Source organism: Beta vulgaris, chromosome 8, assembly GCF_026745355.1.
Source record: "Beta vulgaris subsp. vulgaris cultivar EL10 chromosome 8, EL10.2, whole genome shotgun sequence".
NCBI lineage: Eukaryota > Viridiplantae > Streptophyta > Magnoliopsida > Caryophyllales > Amaranthaceae > Beta > Beta vulgaris.
This window is the reverse complement of record NC_079209.1, coordinates 60,222,022-60,232,224: the sequence shown is the minus strand read 5'-3', so window position 1 is coordinate 60,232,224 and position 10,203 is coordinate 60,222,022. Positions and strand designations below refer to the sequence as shown.

At 35.5% G+C, this 10,203-nt stretch overlaps 2 protein-coding genes and 1 long non-coding RNA gene across 3 annotated transcripts; all 3 read right to left on the bottom strand.

Moving 5' to 3' along the window:
- Positions 1-204: 204 nt before the first annotated feature.
- Positions 205-2,936, bottom strand: LOC104902312 (protein DETOXIFICATION 51). The gene has a single exon (XM_010690042.4). It carries the CDS (start codon positions 2,360-2,362, stop codon positions 584-586), a length of 1,779 nt encoding a protein of 592 aa, XP_010688344.2. The 5' UTR covers positions 2,363-2,936; the 3' UTR covers positions 205-583.
- Positions 2,937-6,701: 3,765 nt separating this feature from the next.
- LOC125492656 (uncharacterized) lies at positions 6,702-7,626 on the bottom strand. The gene is made up of 5 exons (XR_007269307.2): positions 7,538-7,626; positions 7,335-7,442; positions 7,165-7,234; positions 6,967-7,065; positions 6,702-6,891 (listed from the first exon to the last, which is right to left on the bottom strand). It is a non-coding gene; the product is annotated as an uncharacterized LOC125492656 (long non-coding RNA).
- A 1,170-nt stretch (positions 7,627-8,796) lies between these two features.
- Positions 8,797-9,972, bottom strand: LOC104902486 (uncharacterized). Its single transcript, XM_048635111.2, has 4 exons — positions 9,717-9,972; positions 9,406-9,624; positions 9,062-9,331; positions 8,797-8,973 (listed from the first exon to the last, which is right to left on the bottom strand). Exons 1-4 carry the CDS (start codon positions 9,966-9,968, stop codon positions 8,884-8,886), a joined length of 831 nt encoding a protein of 276 aa, XP_048491068.2. The 5' UTR covers positions 9,969-9,972; the 3' UTR covers positions 8,797-8,883.
- Between the last annotated feature and the right edge of the window lie 231 nt (positions 9,973-10,203).

Here is a 10,203-nt window from a genome sequence, read left to right as displayed (position 1 = left end):
TGTTTATGAAGTCATTACGGATATATTAATAATAATTAAAATGTAATAATTTGCGTATGTATATTCAGAATGCGTCTCTTAGAATTTATAATTTCTTGAAATCAGACGTAAAATACACTAGCTTGTGTAATTTATGGTGCATGAGATTATAACCTCAAACATAAAATGAAACTTAACGAAAACAAAAGAGTGAAAGAACATGAATAAGTGCAAATCAAAATTACTCATGCTATTAGTCAATAATGCAATATATTCAACATCTTAATTACAATCCTTACCAAAGAAATTAATAACTAACATGGAGATAAGGAGAAAAAAAATGAAAAAAAGAGGAAATTGGAAGATCAACATATCCAATATCCTTTTTTACACTTAACTCTAAAAGCCCATATTTCCCAACCATTTGAGAAAAATGGAAAATCAATAACCTAATTCATACTTAACCAATCTAAGAAGGGTTGGGACCCACAAAAAAAGGGATAGAAATAAAAAATTTCTATATTAATAAAAATAATAAAATGAAAAGAAATAAAATTACATCATTTTTTGGTTGTTTTTTTTCCATCACCTATTAAAAAAGTTTTTAGGATGAAGTCACCAAGATGCAAATTAATGGCTCTTTTTCATCATCAAGTTGATTGTTTTTCTTATCATCATAGAGCAAAGGTGTATCAACGGTCACTCTTGTTTCTGATGAAAGCCCGGGCCCAGGCCCAGGCCCACCACATTGAGTCAGCAACTGGGCCCGGTTTGCTTGACAATTCCAATCTGTGGTCCCAACCACATAAAACAACAGCCCAGCACAGCATATTTGGGCCGACAAAAGCCCAATCCAAATCCCACAAAACCCAACTCCAAAATAAAAAGCAAGTCCAACAGCCACAGGTGTCCCCACCACATAAAAGGCCCCCAAGTTTACATTTGCAGCAGTTGTAGGCCGGGCTGTGCCCCGTACCACCCCACAAGCCACCGTTTGCGGGCAGTTTCCGAGCTCGCAAAAGCCCAAAATCGGCAACGCCGCCGCCGTTAGGGCCAAAATTTCCGGGTCACCCGTAAACATTTGGGCCCATACATTCCTTGCCCCAAAAGCAAACACCATTGCTCCAAGGCCCATTATAGCAGCCCAAGCAATCCCAAGCACACCCAAAAGCTTAGCCCGTTCGGGCCGGCCCGCCCCGAGCTCATTTCCAACTCTAGTCGAAACGGCGTTGCTAAGAGACGCCGGAAAATTGTAGATCAACCCGGTTGTTTGAATCAGAACTCCCATGGAAGCAACTGAGGCCTTAGGATCAACTAATAGCCCACAAAGAACAATCATGATCTCGTACCACCACCACTCCAAACACACTGATAGACAGCTGGGGGCCGCTAGACGAACTAGCGGCCACCAGCCAGTAAGACACTCACGACTTAGCGGGCTCCATGTAGGAATATGAAGCCCGCTAAGCCAGACTTGCATCATTAACACCCCTAGTGATATTAAATTAGACGCCGAGGTAGCTATAGCTACCCCGGCAATCCCGAGGTTTAAATGAACAACAAGAAAAAACATTATTGGGACGTGAATAATAGCACCAACAAGTGAAGCTAAGGTGACAGGACGAGTAATACCTTGTGCACGAAGATAAATCTTGATTGGATGGAGTAAAGAATTAGTGAAAAGGTCAGGTAGACAAAAAGTGATATAAACATGAGCTAATTTACCAATATTTTCGTCTTGGTGAAGGTATCCCATAAAAGTGGACATATTCAACCAAAAAAATGAAATGGGTAATGAACAAAACAACAAGAAAATAACACATCTTTGAAGTGTTAGTGAAAGTAGTTTTGGTCTACAAGCACCAAATGCTTGTGAACACAATGGTTCCATTCCTAATGCTAGACCTGAATAAACTGAATAACCAGTTATATTCGCAAACGCAATGGCTAGCGAACCGGCGGCTAACTCCGCGTCGCCGATTCGCCCTAAAAAAACCATCGATAACATAGACCTCGAGTACAATATTAGATTGGTAAGAAGGATTGGAAATGCCAACGAAAAAAGTGAACGAGATTCCTTGACTACGTCGGATACGCTCCCGTACCACAACGAATGGAGTACGGGAACGGATAAATATGTCAAACTACTATTATTATCATTATCATTATCATTATCATTATCATCATCATCGTCATCGTAGTCTTTAATAACAACAACATTGTTATTATTGTTGATGGGTATACTTGTATCTTTATCCTCCTCAAGATTATTGGTAAAGGATAAAAGATCCAAGTATATATTTGATGATAGAAGATCATGAGGTGGTTTTTCAGGAATGGGAATAGAGGGTATAAGATTGGGGTTACTTGTTGGATTACACATGATTATTTTTGTAATATGGTTGGTTTTCTCTATAAATAATTTTGATATAGAGAAAGAAAAGATGATTTGATTTGATTTGATTTGATTGATAATAACTAATATAAGAAAAGATCGAAGAGAAGAGAGATACTCTCTTAGAGAGCACTCATATGTTTTTTTTGTTGTAAGATGTGAAAATTCTGTGTGTTTGTCAACTGTAAGAGTTGATGTGATGAGGGCGACACACAAGATGTTGATGGAGTTTTTATAGAGCAGAGGAGAAAAAAAAAAAGTAGGTTGATTTTTTTTTTTTATGGAAGAAAATATTTTCCTTCTAAAAGTACTGCAAACATTACCAAAAAAGAAAAAGGAAAAAAATAATTAAAAAAAAAGGTTGAAAGATATTATTTTATGTTATTTAGGAATAAAGAAATTTCCTTTATTACTTTATTCTGTTGAAAAAAAAATGGTATTTTACAGGGGGGTAAAGGGGTTAAAATAATTAATTTGAAATATTAAATTTGAGAGTGATTAAAATTTTTGAAAAAGAGGGAGATGAGTTTGGTACAATTTCCTAGAGAGTGGTGGTCTCTCTGGTTCTACTGCTGAGCTCTGGGTACTGCACTTCTATCAGTTACCCATAAACAATTGAAATTTTTTTGGGTTATAATTTTTAGCTGAAAATCATACAAGTTGAATTTATAATTTTGAGGAATACTCTCCAATCAATTTGGGACTTAATTTAAAGCTTTTGTTGTTGTTGTTTTGGTGCATTCTACACACTTGCCACTTATCAAGGTAACTAAATTATGTGTAATGGAAGATGGGATTTTATCTATCAAGGATGTCTAGTCTTCACCTAGGCCTGTTCTCCCCAATTTATTTTCAGTTCAGTTATTCAGTTCAGTTCAATTCAATCCAGTTAGTTCAGTTCAACTTTGGACAATACTTTTACTCTCACATATCACTATTCATTTCAGTTCAATTCAATTCAGTTCAGCTCAATTCAGTCATTTTATGCCGAAGAGAACAAACCCCTAATGATTAAAATTGAGGTGTTGTGAACGATAAGTGGGTCGAATTTCGATTCCTTTCTTTGTATTTTGTTTCCTTGTATGAGGGATGATTTATTTATTTGGCCATCATTCTAGTAACTAGTAGTGAGTGCTTGTGACTATTTGATGGTGTTCTACAAACCCAAATGATATAGAGTTAAAGATGTTTAGTTCAACTTTTGTTTACTAATTTGAGATTATTTATTGATTATTGCTAATTACATGCAAATTAAATGATTCTTGCTAATTACAACTTACTTTTACTAGATTGGAACTTTTTTTGCTAATTTTGTTCCAGTTTATTGCTCTATGAAGTTTACTTTTTTTTACAAATAAGAACGATATTGAAGCATTATATTATAAAGGATGTCATTAGAAATTAAAAGGCAAATGTCAAACCCGAAGGTTTATCATAGCAGTTGGTCTTGTAAAAGACCGTATAATATTTAACTTAAAATTAGGCACGGTCCAAGCCTAATATTAAGAGGAGAACATGCCACCTTTTTTAATCTATTTCATGACCAGTTTAATGATCTATTCATTAATGACATTCTTTAATCCATTTAGTGTCTAGTTTAATTCATTTAGTGACTAGTTTAATCCGTTTGTCAAAACTATTGAGTTATTTTTTAAAATTAATCCAGTTAAAGTGGATGGATTGATCATTCGATGAAACATAAAAACACGAATTATAAATATTTTGCAGGAGGGAGGGATATATGGTTTAATCTCATCTCATTTAAAATTTAGATTTGATTTTGGACCCAGTGGAAAAAACTTCTTTAAAAAATTTCAATATTGATTATATATTAGTATGGGTCCATACAAAATAGGGAGTATATAACGTTAAATAAAAAGTTTATATCTATACAAATATATTAAAAGACGTGCGTGACAATGTATACACGTCACGTGGCACCTCTGTTACTCCACTAGAATTAACATGCAACAAAATTTGAACATGTGATATCTCAATCAACTTTTAATCATGTTTTAAGTGTCCAAATTATTATATTTGTACCTTTTAAATTTTGAGTTTTCCTTAATATATTTTAATGAAAACGAAAAAAATACATATAAAGTTCGGAAACACAATACTAACCCGGGGCGACGCCCAGGCCCAAATACTAGGATTACATTAATGGCAGAGAATCTATGGTGATTGGCGATAACATTGGTAACCAGTAGAACAGAATAGACCATTAATATTAGTAACAGCCGCATTAAAATCTCAAAATCTTGTACGTGAAACACTTGAGCATGATCGCTAAATCTATGTTAAAACCATTTATGATAATGTACCAGGTATTTATTATATGGGATTGATCTATTTGCAATAATTAGAAATTACTTTTTCCTATCTAAGAAGTATGTACACATGATATTAGTTCTCTGAAATTTTCATATTGGTTTAATGTCAATAATCATGTTGTCTTTTTCTTTTATACTAGCCTATTTATAGCAATTCATTTAAATATAGCAAAATTAGTCTCAACACCACAAATTATATGGCTCGAGTGCACCCAACAATATGAATTTTGACTATTAGCCAAAATACCACTAACTATTGGCATAGGTGCAGCGCGTGTCATAAATTACGTCGAAGATACCTTTTCTCGTCAGTAATTCGTAGCCAATCTCAAGCTTTCTCTCTTTAAAACTCTTCTTCCTCACTAAAAAATCTTAAATTTGTTAAGATTTAGGGGTATTGCTGGAGTTATAGATGTTTTGATTTACTTTTTTATTGAATAGTTGATATAGTATCTTCTCCCATATATATATATATATATATATATATATGATATACCTTTATAACTTTAAGTCTTTAATCGATGTGGTAAAATAAAGAAAAAATTAATAGGAAAAATCCCAACTATGGATTATTTTAGCATAATACCAACTATCTTAGGTTCCTTCTTGAAATGATTCGGCGACCTGAAAAAATCAATTGAACAGGTTAACGTGTTGGCGTGTTAAGCTCTTATTGGTCATTCTATCATTAAAAGCTTTTTTTTCTTTTTGGGAAATTCTCAATGGTAGCTTAATATTATTTCGTTTTCCCAATGGTAACATTTTCAATCCTAGTCCCGAGTTTTTTAATTTCCTAAAAAATCACAGTATTGATAATTTTTGGTTAAAATTCTTGCTAAATCAAGGATTTGCTAAACAATGGTCAAGTTATTCGAGATTTTTTTTTTTAAAAAAATTAATGCATATTAGTAATTTTTTTCGACCAGATTCTTGTGATTCATCTCCCATAAGAGTGGTCAGTGGAATTCGTTTTCGCAATAAACGTTGCTTTCAAGCTCAAAAACATTCTTTTTGTCCAACTTGGGGTGCTTGCCATGAAAGTTGTTATAATGGTACTTGTTTTGACCGGGTTTCGTGATTTCTACCCCCATAAGCGTGGCTGATGGAGTTCGTTTTCGCAGAAAATGTCTAGGTTAAAACACATTTTTATCCGACATGGAATGCTTTTCGTAAAAATTGATATGCATGATGGTACTTTTTTCGACTGCTATTATCGTGATTCGTTCCCCCATTATGGTAGGCAAACTTTGTTTTTGCAAAAAAAATGTTTTCGAGGTTAAAAACACCTTTTCGTTTGGTCACTAGTAGAGAAAAGGCAATTTGCGTCGGATGTGAGGCGCCTATTTGCGTCGGACATGGGTGCGACGCCAAAGCCCTCGACGCAAATGACTTGGGACCTATCTGCGTCGCACAGGAAACGACGCAAATGGCAAGCAATGTGCGTCGCATCTATATACGGTGCGACGCACATTTCCCTGCTTCAATTCCACCAAGGGAAGGGGCAATGTGCGTCGCACATTGACAGTGAGCGACGCACATCAGCAATGTGCGTCGCACCAAGGCAATGTGCGACGCACATTGCCCCTTCCCTTGGTGGAATTGAAGCAGGGCAAGGCAATGTGCGTCGTACATAGCCTTAGTGCGACGCACATTGTGAATGTGCGTCGCACCTTGTGCTATGTGCGACGCACATTGTGGTTAATTTGCGTCGCACATTTTGTTTTGTTCGACGCAAATGTGTCTTGAAATTTTTTTTTTTTTTTTCGGTTTTTTCAGATTTTGTGTTGGTTGGTTAACTAAAATTTGATGATCCAAAACTAAACAAACATTCATATTAATAATTGTGAGGGGAAATTTCGGCAGAGTCTCCTTTGTAATATGGATAACCCAAGAAATCGTTGGGAATATATATATATATATATATATATATATATATATATATATATCAAAACCTGTTTCAATACATCTCAAATAATCCCAAGCAAGCAAACCAATGTTGCCATATACTCAACCAAGGTTGCAATAATAAACCAATTATGTACATCTACTACACTTAGTACACTTACTACACTAACACTACTTGGCATTTTCTGCTAGCACGAGATGTTGAAAGAATAGCGCAAAATTGTCTCTGATTTCGTTGATATCTTCTATGGTGTATGGTTCAACGCTTTGAGGAAAATCCTATAGATATGTTAACTTAGTTAATAAACTTTAAAGTAATATAAATAAAGTAACCAATTTACAACATATACATACCTTCTTCAAATCATTTGACTCATAGAGATAGCGGACGATTTGAAACATGTTTTTCATAACGAAATAGCCACATTCATCTCATCCCGTTTGTTGAGCACACTACACCACATTGAAATACACATATTAGAATCGAAAAATTAAGAAATATTAAATAGAACTATAAAATGCATATCAAATACAAAACCATAAGACTTTTACCTTCATAGATATCCAAGACAATTTTGTTGCCTTTTTCATACCTTCAAGGAGCAGGAATGATGTATATGCGCTACAACAACAACAACAATGATGTATATGCGCTAAGTACAATAAAAGAATTAAAATATACGAATAAAGATAAAAGGGAATTATAAGAATTATTAACTTACGTATGCAACGATTCCTTGATAGCTAAGGATCTATCTGATCTCCTAAGCGAATCAAATACATATACCGTTTTTTTGTGTAGAGAAAGGACGAGAAGAATCCAATGTTGACTAAAACATGCAACAAAATGTGATAAGTTAATATATAAAGATAAAAGGGAAGCATACTTTTCAATGTACGGAAGTTGGAAAATAAACATATATACCTTTCAATGTATGGAAGCATGATGAATTTCTAATTTCGATTGGTTCTCAATGTCCTTTGCATATAGTTGATCGTGGCATCTGGTTCATGGCGTAGCATGGTCTCCGAGATCATACTAGGACACATGAAACCAATATTTGAATCTCCATTCCTCACTTTCATATGACAAGAACCTACACTCCAAATAGTTATAGTTAGATGCCAATAATATAAATAAATATCAAATTTGATTAGTTTAGAGTTTGAGAAATCTCACATCATAAATACTTGCAAAACAGATACATTAAGCCATTCTCCCGTCAGTAGTTGGAAAACATCTTGTCGGGAGAGAATGATCATCGAATCAGAAGGATAGTTGAAGCAGGAACTCCTACTAACTTCGATACTAAAAGGCTCATCTGCAGGTTTTTGGCAAAACAAACAATGCATCTCCTTGACCGCATCAGACATATCCTCAAGTGACACGCTAATCAATGGATCTATGTGCCTATGTGCAGACTCATCGGTGCAAGGATCATTAGCAACTGTTTTCTTTTTCTTCTTCGCACCTTCTTTAATATATGTTCCTAATTCAAATCGACTTCTTTTAATTCATATATATATAAAATAAAGATTGTTTGGTTATTATATAAATCAAGATTTCTAAGTATATACATTTAGATTTCTTATTATATCTAAATCATAATACTAAACATAAGTTACCTGATTATCTGAGACCAAAAATATCAACTCTTTAGGCCATTCTATGACAGAACCCTCGCTTGACTGAGTTTCGTGATGATGAGTAGAGAGTGGAACTGGAACATCTGCGTAATCCACATAAAACTCATCAACACTCACTCTCATGGCAGTCGTAGCGTGTGATGATGGCTCCTGTCGTGGATGAACGGTACCCACAGCTACAATGATCGGTCCCGAGACATCCGCTATTGCCAAGCGACATGGAACTTGACTTTTAACATCCAATAAGAGAAAAATGACATCAATTAAGTGTTTTAGAAGCATAATATAATAATTAGAAATATAAAATGACAATATACCTGCAAGTCCGCAAATGGATCATTGCCCCCCGATTGACAGCTAGTAGGAACGACTGGAGTGGAAGGAGTCGGTAATGGAAAACCCATTGCGTCGCATAAGCCATAAACCTTTGTTGAACCATATCATCTATCTTCGAGTTCATCTCTTCAATAGTCTGCTCTCTAACTCTTTGACTCACTCTAGCCTCCAATGCCTGAATCTCTCATCATCCATGCCCTTATCCTTGGAGGCACTACTCCTCCGATCAGGATCTCCCCAAACAGATGTAATCCCAATGCTACGCCCAGCTGTTAGCACACGCCCAGGTCAGTCTTTCCTCTGCAGAGCACGTGAAAGAGCATCATCCATCCGACCTGGAACAAACTCTCCTTCAGCTTCTTTCTTTTTCCAATCATCCTGCGTTCAAGTTAAAAAAAAGTCGTATGATTAGTAGTAGACGAGTAAGGAGACAAGAAAAACGTTATAATATTTGAACAATGCTTACAATGGACTCTTTTATCTTTTGTGTTTCTTCATTAGGAAAGAATAATTTTCCATCCTTATCTTTTTTCGATCTCGCAAGAAGCCAAGGCAATGTTCGATCCGGCAAGGAGGTAGTCAATGATGATGTAGAAGAGTCAACAGATGATGCTGTAGCAGAAGGGATATACCCTCTGCTTTGCCAAATGGGAATCATCTCCGCATATGATTTTTGGCCCAAAAAATGAGGATGCTTGTTAGCAGCCTGAGAGATTCTTGCTTTTGCACTTTTAGCCTAATATGAATTTAGTAACTAGTCAATATTTAAAAACGTAATGAAAATATAATTTCATATTATATATTACGTACCTGGAACTCCTTAGTGCTACATTTTTTTACAAACTGGTCCCATATCTCTCGCGTGATGTAAGGATACATCACGTATGGCTGCCTATCATCGTTAGCCACCTTCCTCGTTTTAGTGATCCATCTAGTCACCAATCTTGACTTGAAATCTCTCCACCGTTTATCACATGTAGTCAAGACATCTCGTTTCTTCAACACATCCTCTTCTATCCCAAACTCTCTCTTCAATGTACAAAAATAAACCAATTAATAATAAACGATTAAAATAATAAACATAATCTCAATTAGTTTATTAAAAGAATAAGATTACTTACTTTAGCATCTTCCCACAAAGTGTTTTTGGTGCCTTCTGGAACATCATCCCAAGTGTCGTACAAGATAGACACTTTGCTTCTACTGATCTCCCCACAATAAATCTTGTACTCACTAGCATAGCGCCCAATCGGACGTATCCACTCATCCCAAGCAAGAACTCTCTGAATGCCGGGTTTGGAACGTATCCCTTTTGTAGGACCTCTTGGCCTACTTTTCTTCTTCGTAACAGCTGCATCAGATACATCACGCATTATCTCATCATCAGAACCGGCTCGAGATGCTTACCATGAACTTGGCATATCTATACATATATATTAAAAGACGTGCGTAACAACATCGATGCGCCACGTGGCACTCTCCTCCTGCCACCAGAATTTTGCCACGTGTCTGTTAACCAACAAAGTCAAGTGATCATTATTTAAAAAATAAATATGTTGACGCCTGGGCTCGAACCCCTAACCTTATTTAAGGGTTTTCAAAGAATCA

Bases quoted from the DNA above. Each gene is read 5' to 3' on its own strand.
- LOC104902312 (XM_010690042.4), bottom strand. From the start codon at position 2,362: ATGTGTAATCCAACAAGTAACCCCAATCTTATACCCTCTATTCCCATT.
- LOC104902486 (XM_048635111.2), bottom strand. From the start codon at position 9,968: ATGCGTGATGTATCTGATGCAGCTGTTACGAAGAAGAAAAGTAGGCCA. The intron at 9,625-9,716 runs GTAAGTAATCTT...TGTACATTGAAG, and splicing joins CTTTGTGGGAAGATGCTAAA to AGAGAGTTTGGGATAGAAGA. The intron at 8,974-9,061 runs GTAAGCATTGTT...ACTTGAACGCAG, and splicing joins AAAAGATAAAAGAGTCCATT to GATGATTGGAAAAAGAAAGA.